This window comes from Malaclemys terrapin, chromosome 1 (assembly GCF_027887155.1).
Source record: "Malaclemys terrapin pileata isolate rMalTer1 chromosome 1, rMalTer1.hap1, whole genome shotgun sequence".
In the NCBI taxonomy this organism is placed as follows: domain Eukaryota; kingdom Metazoa; phylum Chordata; order Testudines; family Emydidae; genus Malaclemys; species Malaclemys terrapin.
In genome coordinates this window covers 103,173,208-103,197,075 of record NC_071505.1, presented here as the reverse complement: position 1 = coordinate 103,197,075, position 23,868 = coordinate 103,173,208, and the positions used below count along the sequence as shown (strand labels likewise).

At 42.2% G+C, this 23,868-nt stretch overlaps 1 protein-coding gene across 1 annotated transcript in view; it reads left to right on the top strand.

The window, feature by feature from the left end:
* KDM7A (lysine demethylase 7A) overlaps nt 1-23,868 on the top strand; it is a 98,548-nt gene that overhangs the window by 47,990 nt on the left and 26,690 nt on the right. Inside the window, 6 exon segments of the mRNA XM_054033738.1 lie at nt 73-214; nt 4,330-4,516; nt 5,124-5,286; nt 6,887-6,974; nt 7,695-7,801; nt 16,491-16,582. Coding sequence (XP_053889713.1) covers nt 73-214; nt 4,330-4,516; nt 5,124-5,286; nt 6,887-6,974; nt 7,695-7,801; nt 16,491-16,582 — 779 coding nt within the window.

Here is a 23,868-nt window from a genome sequence, read left to right as displayed (position 1 = left end):
ATGGATTGTCATATCTTGCAGAAAATATTAAACATGTCTTGTTAAAAAGTTAATTTTTTCTTATTTTTACAGGTGGCGACAAAGTGATAGATGTAATTGATGTGGCAAGGCAGGCAGACAGTAAAATGAAGCTTCATAATTATATTAAGTATTTCATGAATCCTGATCGACCAAAAGTATTAAATGTGATCAGTCTGGAGTTTTCAGACACAAAGTGAGTAAATGACTTTGAGACAACTTGACTTGGACTCCTTTGAAGTAGAAAGTAGATTTTGCTAAAACAAAGAGTAAATGTAGAAGTATAAGTAAATAGTACTCTAAAATAAATGACATGGTTTCAACAGATGGCTCAGGCAGTGGTGCTATAAGGGGGGCTTTGGGATATATGGCCATTGGGAAGCATTCATGGACAGAAGACTGTTCTCTCGGGTTGGAATTCACCTGAGTAAGGAGGGAAATAGACGTCTAGGATGGAGGCTGGCACAACTGATTAAGAGAGCTTTAAACTAAGAATTTGGGGGAGATGGTTGGGAGATGTCCAGGTAATCTCCACGCTGGAATTTAACATTGAGAGGGAAGAAAATGAAGTAAGAAAGGATACAGCCGTGGGTATGAGAATGGACATAAGGAGGAAGGGTAGTGTAGATACCAGTCTAATAGGTAATACTGGTGGTAGAATGTCTGTGCCTAATTGGGTAAAGAATGTCAGTGAAGCCAAACGGCAAAAATTAAGATGTTTGTACACGAATGCGAGGAGCCTAGGTAACAAAATGGAGGAACTAGAGTTACTGGTGCAGGAAGTGAAACCAGATATTATAGGGATAACAGAAACATAGTGGCATAGTAGTCATGACTGGAGTACAGGTACTGAAGGGTATGTGCTGTTTAGGAACGATAGAAATAAAGGCAAAGATGGTGGAGTAGCATTGTATATCAGTGATGAGGTAGATTGTAAAGAAATAAGAAGTGATGGAATGGATAAGGCCGAGTCTGTCTGGGCAAAAATCACATTGGGAAAGAAAGCTACTAGAGCCTCCCCTAAGATAGTGCTTGGGGTATGCTACAGACCGCCAGGATCTGATTTGGATATGGATGGAGACCTCTTTAATGTTTTTAATGAAGGAAATACTAATGGGAATTGTGTGATCATGGGAGACTTTAACTTCCCAGATATAGACTGGAGGACAAGTGCTAGTAATAATAATAATAGGGCTCAGATTTTCCTGGATGCGATAGCTGATGGATTCCTTCACCAAGTAGCTGAAGAACCAACAAGAGGGGATGCCATTTTAGATATGGTTTTGGTGAGTAGTGAGGACTTCATAGAAGAAATGGTTGTGGGGGACAACCTTGGTTCGAGTGATCATGAACTAATTCAGTTCAAACTAGATGGAAGGATAAACAAAAATAGATCTGGGACTAGGGTTTTTGATTTAAAAAGGGCTAACTTTAAAGAATTAAGGAAATTAGTTAGGGAAGTGGATTGGACTGAAGAACTTGTGGATCTAAAGGCGGAGGAGGCCTGGAATTACTTCAAGTCAAAGTTGCAGAAACTATCAGAAGCCTGCATCCCAAAAAAGGGGAAAAAATTCATAGGCAGGAGTTGTAGACCGAGCTGGATGAGCAAGCATCTAAGAGAGGTGATTAAGAAAAAGCAGAAAGCCTACAAGGAGTGGAAGATGGGAGGGATCAGCAAGGAAAGCTACCTTATTGAGGTCAAAACATGTAGGGATAAAGTGAGGCCAAAAGCCATGTAGAGTTGGACCTTGCAAAGGGAATTAAAACCAATAGTAAAAGGTTCTATAGCCATATAAATAAGAAGAAAATAAAGAAAGAAGTGGGACCGCTAAACCCGAGGATGGAGTGGAGGTTAAGGATAGTCTAGGCATGGCCCAATATCTAAACAAATACTTTGCCTCCGTCTTTAATGAGGCTAATGAGGATCTTAGGGATAATGGTAGGATGACAAATGGGAATGAGGATATGGAGGTAGATATTACCACATCCGAGGTAGAAGCCAAACTCGAACAGCTTAATGGGACTAAATCGGGAGCCGCAGATAATCTTCATCCAAGAATATTAAAGGAACTGGCACATGAAATTGCAAGACCATTAGCAAGACCTTTTTAATGAATCTTTAAACTCGGGGGTTGTACCGTATGACTGGAGAATTGCTAACATAGTTCCTATTTTTAAGAAGGGGGGGGGGGAAGTGATCCGAGTAACTATAGGCCTGTTAGTTTGACATCTGTAGTATGCAAGGTCTTGGAAAAAATTTTGAAGGAGAAAGTAGTTAAGGACATTGAGGTCCATGGTAATTGGGACAAAATACAACATGGTTTTACAAAAGGTAGATCATGCCAAACCAACCTGATCTTTCTTTGAGAAGGTAACAGATTTTTTTAGACAAAGGAAATGCAGTGGATCTAATTTACGTCGATTTCAGTAAGACATTTGATACGGTTCCACATGGAGAATTATTAGCTAAATTGGAAAAGATGGGGATCAATATGAAAATTGAAAGGTGGACAAGGAACTGGTTAAAGGGGAGACTACAACGGGTCATACTGAAAGGTGAACTGTCAGGCTGGAAGGAGGTTACTAGTGGAGTTCCTCAGGGATCGGTTTTGGGACCAATCTTATTTAATCTTTTTATTACTGATCTTGGCTCAAAAAGTGGGAATGTGCTAATAAAGTTTGCGGATGACACAAAGCTCGGAGGTGTTGCTAATACAGAGAAGGACTGGGATATCATACAGGAAGATCTGGATGACCTTGTAAACTGGAGTAATAGGATGAAATTTAATAGTGAAAAGTGCAAGGTCATGTATTTAGAGATTAATAACAAGAATTTTGGTTATAAATTGGGGACACATCAGTAGGAAGTAACAGGAGGAGAAGGACCTCGGAGTATTGGTTGATCACAGGATGATTATGAGCCGCTAATGTGATATGGCCGTGAAAAAAGCTAATGCGGTCTTGGGATGCATCAGACGAGGTATTTCCAGTAAAGATAAGGAGGTGTTAGTACCATTATACAAGGCACTGGTGAGACCTCATCTGGAATACTGTGTGCAGTTCTGGTCTCCCATGTTTAAGAAGGATGAATTCAAACTGGAACAGGTACAGAGAAGGGCTAGTAGGATGTTCCGAGGAATGGAAAACCTGCCTTATGAAAGGAGACTCAAAGCTTGTTTAGCCTAACCAAAAGAAGGCTGAGGGGAGATATGATTACTCTTTATAAATAAATCAGAGGGATAAATATCAGGGAGGGAGAGGAATTATTTAAGCTTAGTACCAATGTGGACACAAGAACAAATGGCTATAAACTGGCCATCAGAAAGTTTAGACTTGAAATTAGACGAAGGTTTCTAACCATTAGAGGAGTGAAGTTCTGGAACAGCCTTCCAAGGGGAGTAGTGGGGGGGGGGGGGGGGGGGAAGACATATCTGGCTTCAAGACTAAGCTTGATAAGTTTATGGAGGGGATGGTATGATGGGATAGCCTAATTTTGGCAATTAATTGATCTTTGATTATTAGCAGGTAAATATGCCCAATAGTCTGTGATGGGATGTTAGATGGGGTGGGATCTGAGTTACTACAGAGAATTCTTTCCTGGGTGCTGGCTGGTGAGTCTTGCCCACATGCTCAGGGTTTAACTGATTGCCATATTTGGGGTCAGGAAGGCATTTTCCTCCAGGGCAGATTGGCAGAGGCCCTGGAGGTTTTTCGCCTTCCTCTGCAGCGTGGGGCATGGGTCACTTGCTGTAGGATTCTCTGCACCTTGAGGTCTTTAAACCACGATTTGAGGACTTCAATAACTCAGACATAGGCCTGGTCTTCACTAAGCCCCCACTTCGGACTAAGGTACGCAAATTCAGCTACGTTAATAACGTAGCTGAATTCGAAGTACCTTAGTCTGAACTTACCGCAGGTCCAGACGCGGCAGGGAGGCTCCCCCGTCGATGCCGCGTACTCCTCTCGCCGAGCTGGAGTACTGGCGTCGACGGCGAGCACTTCCAGGATCGATTGCCTGCCGCCGGACCCTCTGGTAAGTGAAGACGTACCCATAGGTTAGGGGTTTGTTACAGGAGTGGGTGGGTGAGATTCTGTGGCCTGAGTTGTGCAGGAGGTCAGACTAGATGATCATAATGGTCCCTTCTGACCTTAAAGTCTATGAGTAGACTATTTTGTGCTGCGATTTGGGGACAGTATGGAATCCATATAGAAGTAAACATTTTTACAGTTTGAGAGACTTAGGAAAGGTAAACATTTAAAGATGTTTCTCATCATTACTTGCACTTACCCATCATTTACTTACTTTTTAAGGATGTCTGAATTGGTGGAAGTCCCTGACATTGCCACAAAGCTTTCATGGGTGGAAAACTACTGGCCAGATGACTCCGTCTTCCCCAAGCCTTTTGTTCAGAAATATTGCTTGATGGGAGTTCAGGACAGCTACACTGATTTTCATATTGATTTTGGGGGCACGTCAGTCTGGTACCATGTTCTGTGGGTAAGAAGGTCCTTGCTTCCTGAATGCTTGAAAATGATTTTGTCCTGTGCACATCTTCTTGCCACAAAAGAAACCTGTGTTCAGGCATTTCCTCATGTATTTTGAATGAAATTGTTAGTTTGAGAAGGAGGCAGAGGAGGATTACTGACTGTGCACTGTTGTTCAGTCCTCTGTACAAGTTGACCCCCTAGATGAAAATGCCCATCTCTGCGCTTTCTAGCAGATAGGTGGATGCTATCCTGAGCATTTTGTATTAGAAAATGAATGAAATGACAAACCGAACTTTTCTCAAACATTAGCTCACACTGCTTTCTGAATTGCAGCAGCCATGTACCTGAGGATGACTGGACACAACTTCCACCAGAACTAATAAATTGTTCCTTAATGTGGCACTTTCCTTGTCCCAAAACCCCCAAAGGGTGGAATGTACTACACAGTTAGCTTCTGGTAGACCAAAGAGTGACAGAGGGTTGGAAAACCTAGGGCACTCACATGGAAGTACAGGATATTACTATTAGATTACAGGGCTTGCCTGACAATAATACTGTTTATGTAAACTATTCCAGAATTGTACCATACCTCATATGGGATATTTTTTTGTGTACAGGGTGAGAAGATCTTCTACTTGATCAAACCTACTGATGAAAATCTGGCTCTCTATGAATCTTGGAGTTCCTCTGTCACCCAGAGTGAAGTGTATTTTGGGGATAAGGTAGACAAATGTTATAAATGTGTGGTGAAACAAGGACATACCTTATTTGTTCCTACAGGTAAGATTTTACCTCCTTCCCCCCTGCCCCCCACCTCCAAGCAGTTTGTGTACTTGTATTGTATCACCAGCAAATTCAGGATATCAAAAGATATGCATTAAATTATCATTTTTAGAAATAGCCTAAAGTTTGAGGAAGAGATTGTCTGTCTTAAAAATACTTGGAATTGATACCCAAACAGAGCAAAATATCAGTCCTTTAAAATGTTTAACTAGTTGGAAAATTTCTTAAGAAATTGACTTGGGTTTTTGTTGCTTGATCCATAGTAGTAATGTTTAAGGAGAAAAAAACAAGATTAGAGTTTGATAACTTTCCAGCATGGATAGAGATTTGCCAACTATTTCTGTAGCAAAACATTTAAAACATGTTTCCTCTTATGTGGTGTCCAGTCACTTCTAATATTTCTAAGGACCTGCAACATTTTGGCCATTCTCTGTCCAGGTACAAATGGACATTTCCTGTGATTGTTAGGTGGCCTCCAAAATATGTTCACAAATGGAGTTGCAATTCAAATTTAATCTTGCATTTGGACAAGTAGTGTTTAATGGGTATGCTCTAGGTCATCACTGAAACATAGTTCAAGAAACAATTCTTGCACAAGGAGCAAATAACAGATAAGAACTTCAAAGCCTGAAATTAGAAGTTGCTCACAGATAAGTACTTGGGGAGATTAAATGGTTTGCCTAATATTTAGCAGCAGGTCTGGGAATAGTTGACTGAACTTTGCTGAATTGATTCTACCAGTAATATACATCTATAGAATTGAATGGTTTGGGAAGAGGAAAATGAGTGTATGCTATTTACCTGAATTAAAGCTGTTGAAGGCAAACTTAAACTACATCCACTTTTAAATAAGAAGCCAATAGATATATACTTTTGTGTGCATATTTGAAGTTATTTGAGCTTCAGTAGTAGCTAGGTAGAGATGTACAATATTATTGGCCTGTACTCATCATATTAAATTGTGGTATTATGAGCACAATCTTCCAATTGCATGACAAATTAGTAGTGTAAGAGTGATTATTAGTCTTGGTTTTAATTTGATCATAGTTTCATTGGGCTATTATATAATGGCTATGGTTTAGGATAATTAGTGGAAGTACTTCCACTATTCTTTTCTGAATAACTTAAATAGGGCTATAATTCCTTGTTAGATAAAACGTTGAGACAAAAGTATTTTGTTTGTTACGAGTAACACCTAAGATTACAATGAACTGAAAGTTTAACAAGAAATTATTTTTTCTTGTGATTACTTTGTGTATAGTCTGTTTCATGAAAGTCAATTTCCTCGGGTTTGTGGGTTTTTCACATAGCAAATGGGGTGGGAAGAGGGAGAGAGAATGTTTTGTTTTTTTTAATAGGAATGTGGTTTTAAAACCATAAAAGGCTTTGGATAGGTGTAACTTCTGTAACTACTATTAACTTAAAAAAACAAAAAAACAAAACTTAGGTTTCAGATTGATAACTTGTATTTTGCTGAAATGCAAATTGTCACTCTCTGGCCTTGTATACACACACATCTGGTATTTTTGTTCCCAAACCCAGGTACAACATTTTGTAGTGTAGATGCATATTAAGTTTCATGTTTTTGTCAATTCAGGCTGGATTCATGCTGTGCTCACATCTCAGGACTGTATGGCTTTTGGAGGAAACTTTTTGCACAACCTCAATATTGGCATGCAGCTCAGGTTAGTTTCATCTGTCTGTTTTGACTATACCATTTCCTCCACAAGCGGGCATCCTTCTATTTAATAGATAGTTTTCATCATGCTTGTTACATGGGATTAAATGGAGACCGGGTCTGGTAATGGACATTGCTGCCTTTTTTAGTTTGTGCCAGAAGCAGACTTTGATCTATTTCACTTCAACAAGAACAACATAGTCTCCAATGAATGTTCTGCACAAATTTAATTCCATCCTAAAATCAAACAAGCTCTACTTTGGAGATTAGTACAAAAAAGAGAGATGCTAAAACTGGTCGCTCAGGTGTGAAATTCTGAGATGGAAGGAGCAACCTTCGGTCAGGATTGATGTCAGGACAGCTATATTAATTGTTGTCCAAGATGTGGAGCTGTCTTCTAAACCTACTGTTTTATTTATTACAGTGGAATCTCAATTAAATTCCATCTGTTAAAAGATTATACATTGGGTTTGTATCCTAGTTTTATTAAGTCCAACTTTTATTTTTGCAAGTGCAGTAGTCAGACTTGATAGTCAGAGATCGGATAAGATCATAGTTCAGTCTTATCCGAATGTGGTGGTGTTGGGGTTTGGCTACGTGGAACTTGATTTGTTTTGTTTATCATGACCTGTTGGTTTTATTTTTCTGAACATTGTACAAGTTGGATATTGCATTGATTAATTCTAAAATGTACCCATGTAGTAATCTTTCTAAAATATTTGTTTAGGTGTTATGAAATGGAGAAAAGGCTAAAAACCCCAGATCTTTTCAAATTCCCTTTCTTTGAAGCCATCTGTTGGTTTGTGGCCAAAAACTTACTGGAAACTTTGAAAGGTAACTAATTTCATGTTTTAATAAGATTTTGAGCATCTTGGCTTTCTTTCACCTTGGGAAGGTCATGGTCTCCATCTCATGACAAATATGTAATCTGAAGAAGTTGGGTGAGCTGGGGAACGTAGTCTTTGCATGGTTTGAGTTCCTAACTGGGAAAAGCTTGTATAATTTGTTTACCAAAATCTGTTCTTTTGATTTTGCAAATGCTGCACTGTTACAGTTCTTCATCTAATCATTTTTGCTTTCAGTAAATGGTAATTCTGAATATTGATGTGAAGATTGACTAACAGTAAAACTCCGTTTGCGGAAGTCCAGGTGTATAAATGGATTCCTCTGGCATTTTTTTTTTTTAGTATTTGAAGTGAAACTCAATGTCCCAGTGGTTTTTTTTTTGTTTGTTTGTTTTTTTCAGATGCCAACAGCATAATTGGCCAGTGAAAATAAATTTCTCTAAACAGTATTAAGTTTTATGTTTGGACACACTGGGTATCTAAGATCCTGGGAAAATACAATCTTACTGGGAAGGCTAAACCTAACATAGTAGAATTAGTTCCCTGCTGACTGAAAGGACCATGTTAAGCCTGATGGTTGTAAAATGTATTCCAACTCCTCTAGATCACCTCTTCATGAGGTACCTTCCAAAGATATCGAGCATTTAAGATACATAACATCATGCATTATCTATCTCTGTAAAACTCTTCCTATTGTCTGTCTTTGTGAGATTCTCAATTCAGTTTGATCAAAGAGACTCCTTCAAGAAGTCAGGGTTTTACATTAAACTTGAGGTGCTTATTGTGGTAACAGTTTTTGAGAAGAAATTATTGATCCAATGTAACTCTCTCTTTAAAAAGCTCAAGTAACTTACACGGGATGTTTTTTCTGTTTTTCTGATGATGGTCTCTTTGCCTTGTAGAAGCAGTGAACTCCACTTTTAGTGACACAGCCAGCACAAATTCATTTTAAAAGTTTTTTGCTTTCTTTCTTTAAAAGGTGTCACTTTTACAAAGTCCATTGTTTTTATTTATTCCCTTCCATTGACATTTTCCCCTTTCATGGGAATCTGTTGCTCATGTCATCAAAATTGATTCACCCTTCTTGAACTTCAGCTTTGACTGGCTCTTATGCTAAACTGTAAATTTTTTCAAAAGCACTTAAATGATTTAGGAGCCTAAGACCATTGAGAGGCAGTGGGATTTAGGGTTCTAAATTATGTTGGCTCTTTTGAAAATTTTACCCAAGATCTCATCCCCATTAGATAAAGCAGTATCCTCACAATACTTCGTGGACTGCAAGATTGAAAGAGTTTTTAAGAGGAGCCTTGAATACTCCTCCATTACTATATATGCTGAAGTAGCATTTGTTGTCAACTCATATGGCCCTTTCAATCAATCTTAAAAAAAAATCCTATCGCAACTGGAAAGAGTGATGCTAAGAAAAAGCTTTCTTCTGTCAGGAGGATATTAGGCTGTATCTGCAGTTCTTACGACATCAGTTCTCTGGCAGGTCTGTCTTCTCTAACACCATAGCACACGTAAATGTGTGACTGCAGGTTTTGATTCACCTCTTCCAAGCGAAACCCTCTTCAGACTCCCTTTTGAGGGTGAATTATTTTGAGACTAGAAAAATTTTGAAAGATATGTTAGTCTTAGATCTAACTAAATCTATCTAGAAATGCTAGGGGAGCTTCATTCATTTTGCTACAGTTGGAATTTCCAGTCATTCGGAAATCAGTCTTACTTTCATGCCATTGGGGTTAGGACATTCTCCTACCGCACCCCAAAGGGCTGTCTCAGATAGACCTTCTCCATAGACAAATCCTGTTGACCCAGGATCATCTTCCCTAAGAGACTCAAGAACATCTTTAAAACCTGAGCCACTACCATTTCAAACAAGGGCTTCTTCAAAGATTTAAAAAATCCCAATCCACTAACTTTCCTGGTTTCCCCTCTCAAGACCTAGTGAAAAGAAACATTATCCTGAACAGTATCACAAAAGCTCTTTCACTTTGGACAATCATCTATTCAGTCAGAATAGAAGCTTTAGTTTCTGCTCCTGATTCTTTGTGGTAATTAAAAAAAAAAGGGGGGGGGGTAGGTGGTGGGGGAGTTTTTACCTGACCCTGGGCCTATCTATCCTCTACACAACCTGCGGCAGCAAGCCTTCTAGCCCTGGTCGACAGACTCAGGCTAGCGGAGTTCACACTGGCACTCTAAAATAGCTGTGTAGATAACACTTTGAAGTTGGGGCTCAGGTTGGAGCTCAGGCTCTGAAGCCTACGGAAGTGGGAGGGCTGAGTCTGATGATCTGGACTGAGAAGAGTGCTTCAGACTCCATTCAGGGTGGAAACTCTTGCCCTTCTGATCCAAGAGACAGACCCCAGGATTTTTCTTTTCCTAGACCACGTCGGTCCTCTGTGTAGTGGAGATCAGATCACCAGGACTGCACCTGCACTTTCCTGATCAGTTGCACATTACTAGCTGCCTCCACCTTCCAGTTCTTTTGTGACGGTCAGACAGGAAGCTCCTTGAAGGAGTTATGACTGGGGTCCTGTGAGTGATTGCTGCTCAACTCTACTTTGGTTTATAATCAGACCTCCACTCCTTTGCTTCCCCATTTTCTAGTCGATCTTTTACTGAAGTACCTATTTAGTTCATCTTTTGCTAATTATTATAGCACCCCAAAGCCTAGTATGTGCTTTACATTGTAAATAAAGAACTAGGTCCCTGCCCAAAAAAACCCTATAGTTCTTGGCATTTTTTTCTGTTGAAGCTTTGATGTAATCAATTGCTGTAACTTATCCTGGAAGCAAAAGTGAGAGTCAAGGCCCTGTGTTTTGAGGACTAGGAATCTGTTTTGGTGCTGCTTGTTTCAACACAGTCCACGATTCCTGCTGAATTCTGCCATCTCAGCTTTGACTACTACATGCAAGATGCCTGTGCCATCTGCATTGAAGCCAAGGTATTAAAAATGTGTCCTCACTTCAGCCCCACAGCAGTTGGCATTTTTACTTGGCTACAGCTCATATGACATTGCTTCAGTAAAAACACCAACTCCAGGAGACACGACCTCCCCCACCTTCCACCCTCCTCTCCAAACTCACGACATTCCTCCCTTTCTCCCCTGAGGACAGCTTCTCCCTTCCCCAGCGACAAGGAGGAAGAGGACTCCATCACGTCGTCTTATTCCAAACAGGAGCGAACAACTTCATCTAGATACTTTCACTATGCACAACCCTGGTATGGACCACCGTGGATGCAATCTCACGTTCTGCTCCCCCACACATTGGCCATGTTGGGACCCTTGGGCCATGTATAGGGCACAATTTGGGAAGCCTTCCATGGTGCAGAGCCAGAGACCTGCACCTTTGCCTTCTCCATCAGTCTCTCGCCACCAGAGACTGAACCTCTCCTGGTACTGGACAAGGAGGAAGAACAACAGGAGAATGAAGCTCCACCAGGACTACATTTCTCCTCTTCTTCCTGTGATGAGGCTGTCATGCCCCCATCTCCTCCTACTGCTGCTGACGACGTCAGGCACTTTCAAGAATTATTTCACGGGATTGCAGTCTCCCTCTAGGTTCCTTTGGAAGAAGTGAAAGATCAGCAACACAAACCACACTACTCAATATCCTGCACACATCATCTCCTGAAAAAATTGCCCTAGCAGACTCTGGTGTCCATCCCTCTGAACTGCAAATGGCAGACAAAAAATATTATGTTCCCACAAAAGAGATGGAATTTCATTTGTCGCATCCCACTCCCAATTCCCTAGTAGTTAATGCGGTGTAAGAAAAAAGACAGCAATGTCAACCTTAATCAATCCATCAGGACAGAGACCCGAAACAATTAGATTTATTCATCTGCAGTGCTCCAATTTCACATATTGAATTACGAAGCTCTTATGGCCAAGTACAACTACCTCAACTACTCCAAGATAGAGGAACTCTGCCAAGACCTGCCTGAAGCCAAGAAAGAACAATGCCAGGCAGTTATGTCTGAGGGACACCTCCTGGCCCATATAGCCCTACAAGCTTCTTCAGACTCTGTGGATACCGCTGCCTGCTCCATCGCAACTGCTATAGTCCTGAGGCAGGCATCATGGCTACACCTCTCAGGCTTTCCTAAGGAAGTACAAACCATAGTAGAAGACTGACCTTTTGAGGGCCCCAAATTATTTGCGGCGCATACGGATTATTCCCTACACTCCCTAGCTACTCTCCGCTCTCTTAACATTTACACACTTGCGCTGAAGAGATATCGGGGAAAGTATCATCTTCCCCTGCAATCTCAACCACCGCAGTACACTCCCCAGTAAAAGTATGACACTCAGCGTCAACAACAAAAGCCCCCTACCAAACGCAGACAGGCCACTCCTGAAGGGGCTACCTCGTACAAACCTCCAGCCAAGCAACAAATTTGAAGGTGTGGTTGAGGCCCCCAAGAAGCCTCCCCCAGATCTCCGCCAGGGCGTGTCGCTAACTACTTGGTCACATGGTAGCGGCCACTTTTGTGGTAAAGCATGCATGGTTACATATGCAATGTCTTCAGGCATGGCTCCGTATAGTATATGTCCCTCACAGACACAGCCTCCACAAACTTTTATCCATGCTGATGAGAGTCAAGGACTTGCTACTCCGGGTGGACACATCCCAAGAACATCTAGGTCAGGGTTCCTTTCCTCCAACCAGTGCTGACCATGATTTCAACAACCAATGCATCTCTAATCAGTTGGAGCATACCTTCACAATCATACAGCGCAGGGCAGATGGTCCTTAATTGAATCCACCCTACACATCAACTTCCTAGAGCCAGATGTGAAAGTAAGCCGATCCGGTATGGCATATTGGTAAGAGCCAGTACACAGCCAACCGTACTGGCAGGGCCGCTGATGAGGGGGGCCAAAAGGGGCAGCTTCTCCGGGGCCTGGCAATTTAAAAGGGCCCGGAGCTCCTGGCAGTGGCCGGAGCCCCCAGCTCTTTAAATCGCCGCCAGAGCCCCTGGACTCCCAGCTACCGCTACCATGGGGCTCCGTCAGCAATTTAACTGGCCCGGGGCTCCCAGCTACCGCTGCCAGCATTGTCACCACTGCGGACTCATGGAGCATGAGATTCTCCCACGACCAAGAGTGGGAACTGGATACACAAATCCTTCAGCTCATTTTCAACTGCTGGGGATTCCCCACCATAGATCTTTTTGACACACTGCAAAATGCCCACTGTCCTCAATTCTGCTCGAGAGCAGGACTGGGACATGTATCTCTGGGAGATGCATTCCTCATCACATAGGACGCACCACTACTCTGTGCCTTCTATGCCATTAGCTTTCTGCCTGGACAGGACTAAACCTTTCTGAAAATCAGTGTTTATTCCTTTCATGGACCGAAAGATCCAAGGACACAGCCATCTCTTAACAATACCTTTCCAAGTGGATCTTGTAGTGTATACATCTGTTCTACCAACTACACAATCAACAATCTCCTACTGCAATTAGAGCACATTCTACCGGCTCGCTTTCCACCTCCATTGCCTTTCTCAGTAATGTTCCCATTGCTGACATTTGCAAAGTGGTTACATGGGCATCAACAGACAATTTTGCCCATCACTGTGCCTTTACTCATGACACCACAGCAAACACTTTCCTAGGACATACAGTCCTATCATCTGCAGTAAATGCTGCTTCAAAGCCCCTCCTTCCAATTAGGGGCACTGCTTCTTAGTCACCTACAGTGGAGCATCCATAGGGACATCATTCGAAGAAGAAAAGGTTACTCACTCTGTGCAGTAACTGAAGTTCTTTGAGATGTGTGTCCCTATCGGTGCTCCAATACCCACTCTCCTCCCCTCTTCTTCAGAGTCAAACATAGGCTCTGCGGCAGAGAAGGACCTGGAGGGCAGTTGGATCTCAGTGTTGTATATATCCTGCTCAGAGCACAAGAAGGGGGAGGTGCGCATGTGCAGTCCAGGCACTTATGATGAAGATCTCCTGTCCCAGGTGCAGGGGGCGCTGCCACACCTACACCGGAGGGACACATAGGGGGACGCATTTTGAAGAACCTCAATTACTGCACAGGGTGAGTAACCGTCTCATCCCAATAAAATTCATTTTATGAATGGACAATGTGCCATTTGGTATGAGGTTCTTTTTGATCTTTTGCCTTTTTATGGATCAGTATTTTTAAGACTTGGAGAGATTCACATTCTTCATGTATAAAGCTCATTCTGTCATTGTTGTGACAACAAAAATGTACTTTTAGAAAAACAAGAACAGAAATCTTTCATGCCAAGTTTCAGTGCTAAACTAATTTGTACAATTTGCTGGACAGAGGTACTTTTGTGGTACTATGAGTGTTGTAGCATGCATTAAACTGATCTGTTTCACAATCAGAACTTTAAAATCATTGATTGCTCTCCTAAACAGAGCTCTCAACTGTACTGTATCATTGTGACGGGGTTCCCGGGGTGCAACCTGAACTGTGGGACCGCTGAGCCCTCTGTCCCACCAACCTGGGGTATCCCTCTCACACTGTGATGCTGTTGACAAGCTACAAACCTCTGGCAGGTACTGCACTTACAGACATCCACAGGCAGGGACACACCCAACAGTTACATGAATGCTTCTCCCAGCCACTCATGAACCAACAATAGAGAAGCTCCAGTCAATTCCCCCCCGCTTCCCAGCCTTGCACCTCCGAACTGTACTTGTCTTGCCCTGGTCAGAAGTCTGACCAATGTAAGTTCATTAACCAGTCCACACCTCCCTCAATGTGGACAGGACACGCACTCTCCTTGGTAATGTGAGCTGAGATTTCCCAACCAAAACGCACTGTTTTAGGTAAAATATTAAACATGTTTATTAACTACAGAAAGATAGATTATAAGTAGTAAGCGTAGAGATCAAAGTTGGTTACCTAAGAAATAAAATAAATTTGCAGTCTAAGTTCTATAAACTAGACAGGACTTGAATCAAGCAGTGTGTCACCCTGATAGATAGTACAAACAGGTAACAGATCTTCAATACACAGGCTTGGAATTCTCCTCCAGCCCGGAACCCCCTCACCTGTTCAAAGTCTTTGTCCTCCAAGCATGTTTCCAGGTGTTGAGTTGTGGGGGCAGTGAAGCCAAGTCATGTGACTCCCCCTCTTTATAATTTCTTCCAGTTTGCTGGAAAGATCTATCCTCATGAGGTGGGGGTCCTCCCCCATTGGTCAAGCATTCTCCATTGTTTACGTGCTCTCTGAGAAATCTCCATTGTATACAGTTCCTGGGATAGTGGATTCTCTTTAATGAGCCATCTGCACGTCAGGCTACTCCATTGTTGTACCTGAAAGGTTGGTTGTGGGTGTTCCCAACCTCACAACATACCTCAGTAACATACACATAGCAAAACTTAATATACAATGATAGCACATACAGTCCAACAGATATTAATGTTCAACAAATCAAGATTTTTTAAATGATATCTCACAAGGCATACTTTGTACGAAACATATCATAATTATATGATAGTGGTGAATATGGGGGTTTCAGGGTGCTGCATTGAGATACAGGTTGCCACAGTCATGCAATACATTTGCATTGCAGCTGGTTATGGCAGGTTCCCTTCACAAGGGATAGCTGGTGGGTGGAGATGCTTCTGCCGCACCTTTTGGGACCCCCTGCTTTTTTCCTCTACACTTCCGTAGCTCAAAGAGCAGAGAGCATCCTGGCAAAGAAGAAACAGAGCTGCCTTGAAGCTGAAAGGAGTTTTCAGATAGGGAAGAGGAAAAACTCAATGGCTGGGCCCACACCTTATTCATTGGAGGAGGGAGCAGAAAAAGCACAGCAGCTCCAGGCCAAATCTGCTCCTTTCTTCCCCATGAAGGTGTTGGCCTAGTAGCCACCTCCGTCCTCACCCATTCTATCTGTAAGGGGGGTGCGGGGGTAGGAGGAATAAAACCGGATGAGTCTTTCTAGCCAGCTCTCCTTTCATCATAGGCAGCTCTGCTACAGGCAAGAGAGTGAAAGGAAAGGTTGAGTGGCAGCCTCCAGTAGCTGTAGCAGCCTTTGGGAGTCTTTGCACCCCAGCAGCAGCAGCAGCCACCATCCTTAAGGGAAGAGGAGGGTCTCACTGCAGGGGAGACCGCATTAATATTGTGTGTACGCGTGTGTGTAGCATTGATTGGGATTGTGGCAGAGATTTGGGGTGGCATAAGGCAGTTGGCTTGAATTGCTTGAATTTTATATGGGTGAGGAGGAGCTGCATGAATTTAATTGAGGCATTTTATACTGACACTATCCATCCACACCACTCTTCTTGTAGCCCCAAATGGTAAAAACGTTGAACACCTGTGTGGTGTTGAACTAGAATCTAAAGATTGTTTCAGCATAAATTGTCAGGATGTTTTCTCTAAACTAGTTGTGCAATCTGTTATATGCTGCTCCCCCTGGTCCTAAGTAACCTGTAACACATTGCAAAACTCATGTAATTGTTTCACGCAGTAAGAAGCTATCCTTGAAAACAGATTTTGTACTTGAAAACATTATTTCTTATGGTTTGATGTACATAAACATATAGAGTACTACATTTCAGTTTGTTGCATGTTTTGTTGGTAGTGTAATATTGGCAGGCTTATTAAAGGTTGAGAGGTATGTATCGGATTTGTGGTTTTACATTGCAATATGCTTATAAACTGAAATCTCTGTCCTTTTTAGAACTGCGGGAAGATGGTTTCCAGCCCCAGAACTTCTTAGTCCAAGGAGTGAAGGCTTTACTTAGTGCTTTAAAGTTATGGATGAAAAAAGAAGTAAGTGCAAGTGGATTTGTTTATTTGTTGTTTTAGTGAATTGTTTCTAATTTTAAAACTACATGAAAGTCTGAGTCCTTTTAGAGTGTATTGCCATTTTGTAGATCTTTCATCCATTTGTAAGTATTGGAAAACTTGCTAGAAATTACGGATGGATGGTTTGGGGGAAAGCAGTCTGAGATAGTTTTGTATGCCACTATCAGTTGTTGTTATAGACCAATTACTATATTTAATTCTTGGGATTGCATTTAATCCTGCTTTCTCTTTCCAGTGTATGATAAGTTAGATGGCAATCACATGAAGTTTCCCCATGTGAAATTATTATTGCGTGTTGGCAAAATATACTTTGTGTCCACTGATATCACTTCTATACTGCAGAGATGATCAGAATTTGGCAGAAATGTATTCTGATTTAGAATTTGCTATTGTTTGCCTCCACATTTTGCACATATGGTGCACAGTAACTTAGACCTAATAGCCTTTAAAAGCTTATCTACAGAAGTGGCTCCTTGTAGGTGCTCTAAAGCAGATTAAACCATCCAGAAATGAATATGGGGAGACCCTGAATACATTAGTACACTGGGAACCCGTCTGGAAAAAAAGTATTATATTTGTTAGCCCGACCTCTAGCAAAGTTACTCTGTGTGGGGGAGGAAAGATTAATGAGATCTTGTTTTCCCTCCCTTTTCTGAATGATTTGATTTCCCTCCCCCCTCCTCAATTTCGTTGAAACAAGGAGCTCTGAAGGCCAAATTATTGAGCAGTAAAGGGAGAAGGAAAAACACAGTACCATAAACCAAAGAGATTCTGAAACCAACCCCCTCCTCCCCCAAAGAAAACAGTACTGCTTTTGTGGGGAGATTTGGGGTTCAACATGTTGTTCTCCATTCCCCCCTCCCTCCACTATGGTTATTGATCTGATCTACAGACTTGGCTGAAAGCTCAAGAGGGGACACCTTTGGCTTCAGGGCCATTCATCCATGCTTCTGTGAAACTAATCACTGCATATCCATCTCCTCTCAGGCTTTTCTTTGAACATTCACAGTAAGCTAAAAAGCTGCTTCCATTGTACAAGGCGCTGGTGAGACCTCATTTGGAGTACTGTGTGCGGTTCTGGTGTCCCATGTTTAAAAAAGATGAACTTAAACTGGAACGAGTACAGAGAAGGGCCACTAGGATGATCAGAGGAATGGAAAACCTGTCGTATGAAAGGAGACTAGAGGAGCTCGGGTTGTTTAGCCTGACCAAATGAAGGCTGAGGGGGGATATGATTGCTCTCTTTAAATATATCAGAGGGATAAATACCAGGGAGGGAGAAGAATTATTCCAGCTCAGTACTAATGTGGACATGAGAACGAATGGGTATAAACTGGCCGTGGGGAAGTTTAGGCTTGAAATTAGACGAAGGTTTCTGACCGTCAGAGGGGTGAAATATTGGAACAGCCTTCCGAGGGAAACGGTGGGGGCGAAGGACCTGTCTGGTTTTAAGATTAAGTTAGATAAGTTTATGGAAGGAATGGTTTAAGGGGATAACGTGATTTTAGTCAAAGGAACAATGTGCCATGGCAGGTAATTAGTATAATGGCAAATGAGGGTGAGGCCAGAGAATCTTGCCTACATGCTCGGGGTTTTACTGATCGCCATATTTGGGGTCGGGAAGGAATTTTCCTCCAGGGTAGATTGGCAGAAGCCCTGGAGGTTTTTCGCCTTCCTCCGCAGCATGGGGCAGGGATCGATGGCAGGAGGATTCTCTGCTAATTGAAGTCTCTAAGCCACAGGATTTGGGGACTTCAACAGCAGAGTCAAGGGAAAGGGTAGGGACGGCTTTGTGGCCTGCATCATGCGGGAGGTCAGACCAGATGATCACAATGGTCCCTTCTGACCTTAAAGTCTATGAGTCTATGGAAGAAGTTCGAATTGTAATTTTGCACAGAAAGCGTGTGTGGTTTTTCTGTTTTTTGGGGGTTTTTTTGAGTGCCCTCTGGGTATTCCCACTTGTGGGATATAGCGGCTTTGGAATTTTTCTAGCGAGTAGTGTCAGTTGGGGCCATTTTCCCCTTCCCTCCCTCACCCCCCACAAAGGATTCAATGGGTAGAAAAGGGAAGGGGAGTGGCCACACTCATCCTTCAGTTCCCTTTTAACCACCAAAGGTGTAGTGAGATTGAATCATATGCAATATCATTGATGTGTTTATCTGTTTTGTGCTTTTTGGTTCTGCCTTTTGTGGGCTATTGTCTTTTTTGTTAAATTAACAGTACAGTTTTCTTCAGTTTGAAGAATAAAGAAGAAATGCTACCCATCGGGCCCAGGTGTTACCTGGATGACCTGCAGGAGCCAGAGTGCTGCCTCACACTCCCTTTCTAACAAAGGAGGCTCTTGAGACTGTCTGGTTGTGATCAAGTTCAACATTGACTTTGAACATCCGCTAGCCTTAAGAGGCTCTGTGTCCAGCGTAAGCAACATCCATCTCCCCAGTCTTATCTGAATGAGCCCAGCACTGAGGTCTCCAGGTCAACCTAATTCATTGCCCGGGTTCTAGCATGGTCAATATTGAGGTTGAGGTCCACAGGTCCCATCAGGTTGATTGAATTTCATGCTGACACCATTGGTATGATATCTCCTGAGATACTAGGAAACAACAATAAATCAGTTAATTAATAAACTTTGGCAGCCACTCCTGGAATCTCATTGCCTTAGCACCGGAGGTCTGTGTTCCAATCAGATTAGGTCCTCTTGTGCTGGCACAGCTGGTGCTTTAGTCCTAGAAGCTATTCTGTTATGGTGCCAGGAAGACCTTGGACTTTGTCTCCTATGCATAAACTAAGGATAATCTGCTTTGGGCACAGATGCCTCAGCAGTCTTCTCCTATTATTTTAAATTTACCTGTACCTGAGTACTCAGATAGCAACAATACCCAATGGGAAGGCACTCAACTTCTTAATCTCAGTTGGGAATATCTCAAAGCAGGGGAAGATACTCTCTTCAAAGCGTTGGCACAATGGTTCACCATCGACATCAATAGTAAGTGTGTTCCAGGTGCATGGAAGAAATCAAAAACAATACTATCGATGAAGAAAGGCGATCCAGAAGAACTGAGCAACTACTGTCCAATCACATTCCTCTCACAAGTGTATAATGTCTTCACCCGCGCCATACTCAATTGGATTAAGAAGGATCTTGAAATGCATGAAAGCAGAGAACAAGCTGGTTTCCACTCAGGGTATTCGACAATTGATCACATCCACTGTTTGGCAGCTCATCAAAAAAATGCAAGGAATACAAATTACCATTGTGTCTTGCATTTGTCAACTGCAAAAGGCATTTGACACGGTGGAGATTAACGCTGTACAAAACATGCTCAACAAAATCTGAATCGACCTGAGGTACATTGACCTGCTGGAAAAAATTAACTGCAGTTGTTTGACAGAGAACATTATTCAATGTCCCATGCATTATTATTATACGTAGAGGAGTCAGACAAGATGACAGTGTCACCGAAGCTGTTTGCAGCAGTACTGGAGTCGCTGTTCAAGAAGGAATTGGAATTGATGGAGAACAGTTAGCTCAGTGGTTTGAGCATTGGCCTACTAAACCCAGGGTTGTGAGTTCAATCCTTGAGGAGGCCACTTAGGGATCTGGGGCAAAATCAGTACTTGGTCCTGCTAATGAAGGCAGGGGGCTGGACTCGATGACCTTTCAAGGTCCCTTCCAGTTCTAGGAGATGGGATATCTCCATAATTAATTTAACACATTTTCTCTTCACTGATGACTGTAATATTGGCAAAGGACACAGCAGAACTGGAGAACAAATTGCAGCACCTGCAAACACTTTTTCATGATATTGGGTTGGAAATGAACATATGGAAGACTAAGTGGATGCGGAATGAGCATTGTGCAGCAGGAATCATCACTGTAAACAAGAAAGTAATTGAGGAGGTTGACAAATGTATTTACCTGGGTCAGCAGATGAACAGACAACTCGTTTGAAGGGGAATGCAGTAGGAGAAGACAGGCGGGGTAGCCAAGTTTCAACAAAAGCGGAGGAAGAAAAACTTGCTGTCACCCAGAGATCAGTGGAAAGGTGAATGTATAAGATATGCTCCTGATCGCCTCATTCAATATGTGATCAAAAAGGCGTACAGAGGTGACTGATATAGTGCAGGCGATGTATAACAGGGTGGAGATGGGCGGTCAGGTAGTCCACAGGCAAGACAATAGGTGAACAACCTGCATCAGTGACTGGATCCCCAGAGACCACAAGCAACTGCTGGGCATACCGAAAATGCGCTGGGCCGATCCCATGACAAAAGTCTTTGGCCAGAAATGGAAAGAACGTGCTCATAACAAAACAGAATGGTGTGGTGTTGACTTGTGCTCGTGGAAGGACAGACGAGGACAAGCCGGACAAAGGTGATTCCATATAGGTTCTTACTGCACTCATCACTGTTGTATCTGAGTATGTTCCAATAGTGTATTAAGCAAGATGACCAATGTCACATGTTTATTCTCTTATCCTCTCCAGGGGGAGAAGTATATGCAGGGGCCTGTCTTGTTTTGGTAAGGTTTTTTAAAATATACATGTTGGTATGTATATTAGAGAAGGAAAGGTCAAAGAAATGTGCCTTGCACTTGGAGTGGAAGGTGGGAAGATGAGCGATGGTCTTTAGTTCCTGGGGGAATTCATTCTGCTTTTTTGGATTGGTCCCTGGGAAAGTTGTCTCCTGCACTGATGAGATTTGCCTTTATTGTGTAGAATTCCATTGCACCAGAGGAACAAAGTTGTCCTCAGTCTTCATCCTGGAGCTTTAGGCGGTCTTTTAGATATCCTGGGCTCAGACCATGGAGTACCTTGAAGATGATGATCAAGACCTTAAATTCAATTCACTGTTCTATGGGAAACCAGTGTCGGGAGCAGAGGTCAGGTTTGACGTGCTCACAGTAGCGTGTATTGCTAAAAAGATGTGCTGCAGCGTTCTAGTTGGAGCTTCCGAAGTGCTGAAGGCTTCATGCTCAGATATATTGGCATGTTTATTCCATCTGAAAGTTGACAAAGGTGTGAATAACTGAGGCCAGGTCCTCATCCGCCAGGATGGGAAGGGGTCTGCTAGCCAACTGGAGATGATAAAAAGAGCTACTCACGATACTGCTGTGTGAGAGTCTAGTGTCTCCAAGGAATCCCAGAGTAATCCTAAACTACAGATTGAATTGACCAATTGTGGATGTGTGCCTTCAGTCAAAGGAGACTTCACTGTGGGTATGTACTCTTTAGTATGTTTTCATCTGCCCACCAGCATCATCGATTTCTTCCTTGGGTTCAGCTTCGGCCAGCTATTCATCTGTGAGCTCATCTCATCTATGCACTGGGTCATCTTGATGGTGGTAAGGTGGTTCTATGTAGTGAAGGATAGGTAGAGCTGTGTATCATCTGCATATTGCTGGCCCTTGAGTCATGCGTCTGACCAGTTCACTTCGTGGCTGCATAGAAATGTTGAAAAGGATTGGAGGGTGAAATTGTGGTCATTTTCAATATTAGCTTGACCTGCTGTCTACAACTGATGCTGGTGTGGTGTTTTTGTTTTTTTGTTTTTGTTTTTTGTGTGTGTAGATTTGCAATCCTTGTTTACCTAGAAGGCCTCAGCCCACTTTTCTAGGGGGGTTGTATTGCTTGCTAAACTCCAAGTGGGAATATGCAGAGGCCACTCAAAGAAGAAAGAGGTTACTTCCAGGAACTGTTCTTCGAATGTTACCTCTGCATATTAATACTTACCACCCATCTTTCCCTCTTCTTTGAAGTCTCAGGTCTGGTTCTGCACTTAAGTTTTGCTGACATAGATTTGTTGATTAGGAGTGTGAAACAAATCACACCCTGGCCTGACAAAGCTATGCCAGCAAAAGCTCTAGTGTAGATGCAGTTACACTGGCAAAGAAGTTCGTTTGCTGGTATAGCTTATTTTGTTCAGGGAATTGGTATAAGCTATACCAGCAAATGAACTCTTGCTGGTATATACTGTCTCCACTACTAGGGTTTGCTGATTTAACTATACCGGCAAATACTTTCTAGTGTAGACAAGGCCTCAGGTAAATAAATGTGAAATTAGGGAAGGAACTGAAGGGCAGTTGGGGCCACTCCTCTTTTGAATCATCTGGGGGGATAGGGATAGAAGGCGTAAGTAGCCCCAATGTGCATTGCTTGCTCGAAGAACAGCAGTTACTGGTAAGTAATCTCACAGCAGTCAATTTAATATTTTCCATAAAATCAATTATAATGATATTAATACAGCTTTAACATTACAGCTATGTATTACATCATCTGTTAAAGGAGAGTCTGCTCTTTCCAACTATCAAAAGAAAACTAGATTCTCAAAAAGGTGCCAGAAATATAAAATCAATACAGGCTGATGGCTGATTGTTCCATACAGTGTGTTTCATAAGGAAAGAAGGCATTAGTTCTCAACTAAGGTGGTCTCTGATTTCATCCCAGTCATTCTGTATACTTGTGCTTTTTCCTATATGTGGATCTTTGGAGAAGTTAGGTTATATAGTTTAGATCAGTGGTTCTCAAACTTTTGTACTTGACCCCTTTCACATAGCAAGCCTCTGAGTGCAACCCTCCCATATAAATTAAAAACACTTTGTTAGAAATTTAACACCAATATAAATGCTGGAGGCAAAGCGGGGTTTAGGGTGGAGGCTGACAGCTCGCGACCCCTATGTAATAACCTCATGACATGACCCCCGAGGGGTCCCAATCCTCAGTTTGAGAACCCCTGGTTTAGATGTTAAGCAAATTCTCAGTTAACGAGCTAGAACTAAGCCTTCATGTACTACTTATACTGACTGAAGATAAATCTAATGGGGAAAACCCATCTATGCACATATATTGTCTAAATGGATTAAAGTGAACACACACTATTATGGCCTTGTAGGCTTTTCAATACCATAAGGTCTTGGATCATGCTCTACCAGGTTTAAAATAGGCTCTATCACTGAAATGTGCAAGGATGCTGCCTGGAGTTCAATTAATGCATTTACTCAGCATTGCTTTTGATTTGGCTTTTAGATCTGAGGCCCAATTCAGATTAGTGTTGTGACCTTAATGTAAATGAATTCTCTTCAGACCCCACCTGCTTTTAACATTGTTACTATTAGGAATCTCCCCAAGTAGGGTTCCATACTGACCATACTCAAAGGAGAAAGAGAAGTTGTTTCCAGTAGAACTAGTCAGTTAAATAGATCGTCAGTACGGCTTCCTGTCCCCACTTCTTTAGATTCTTTGCTAAGGATT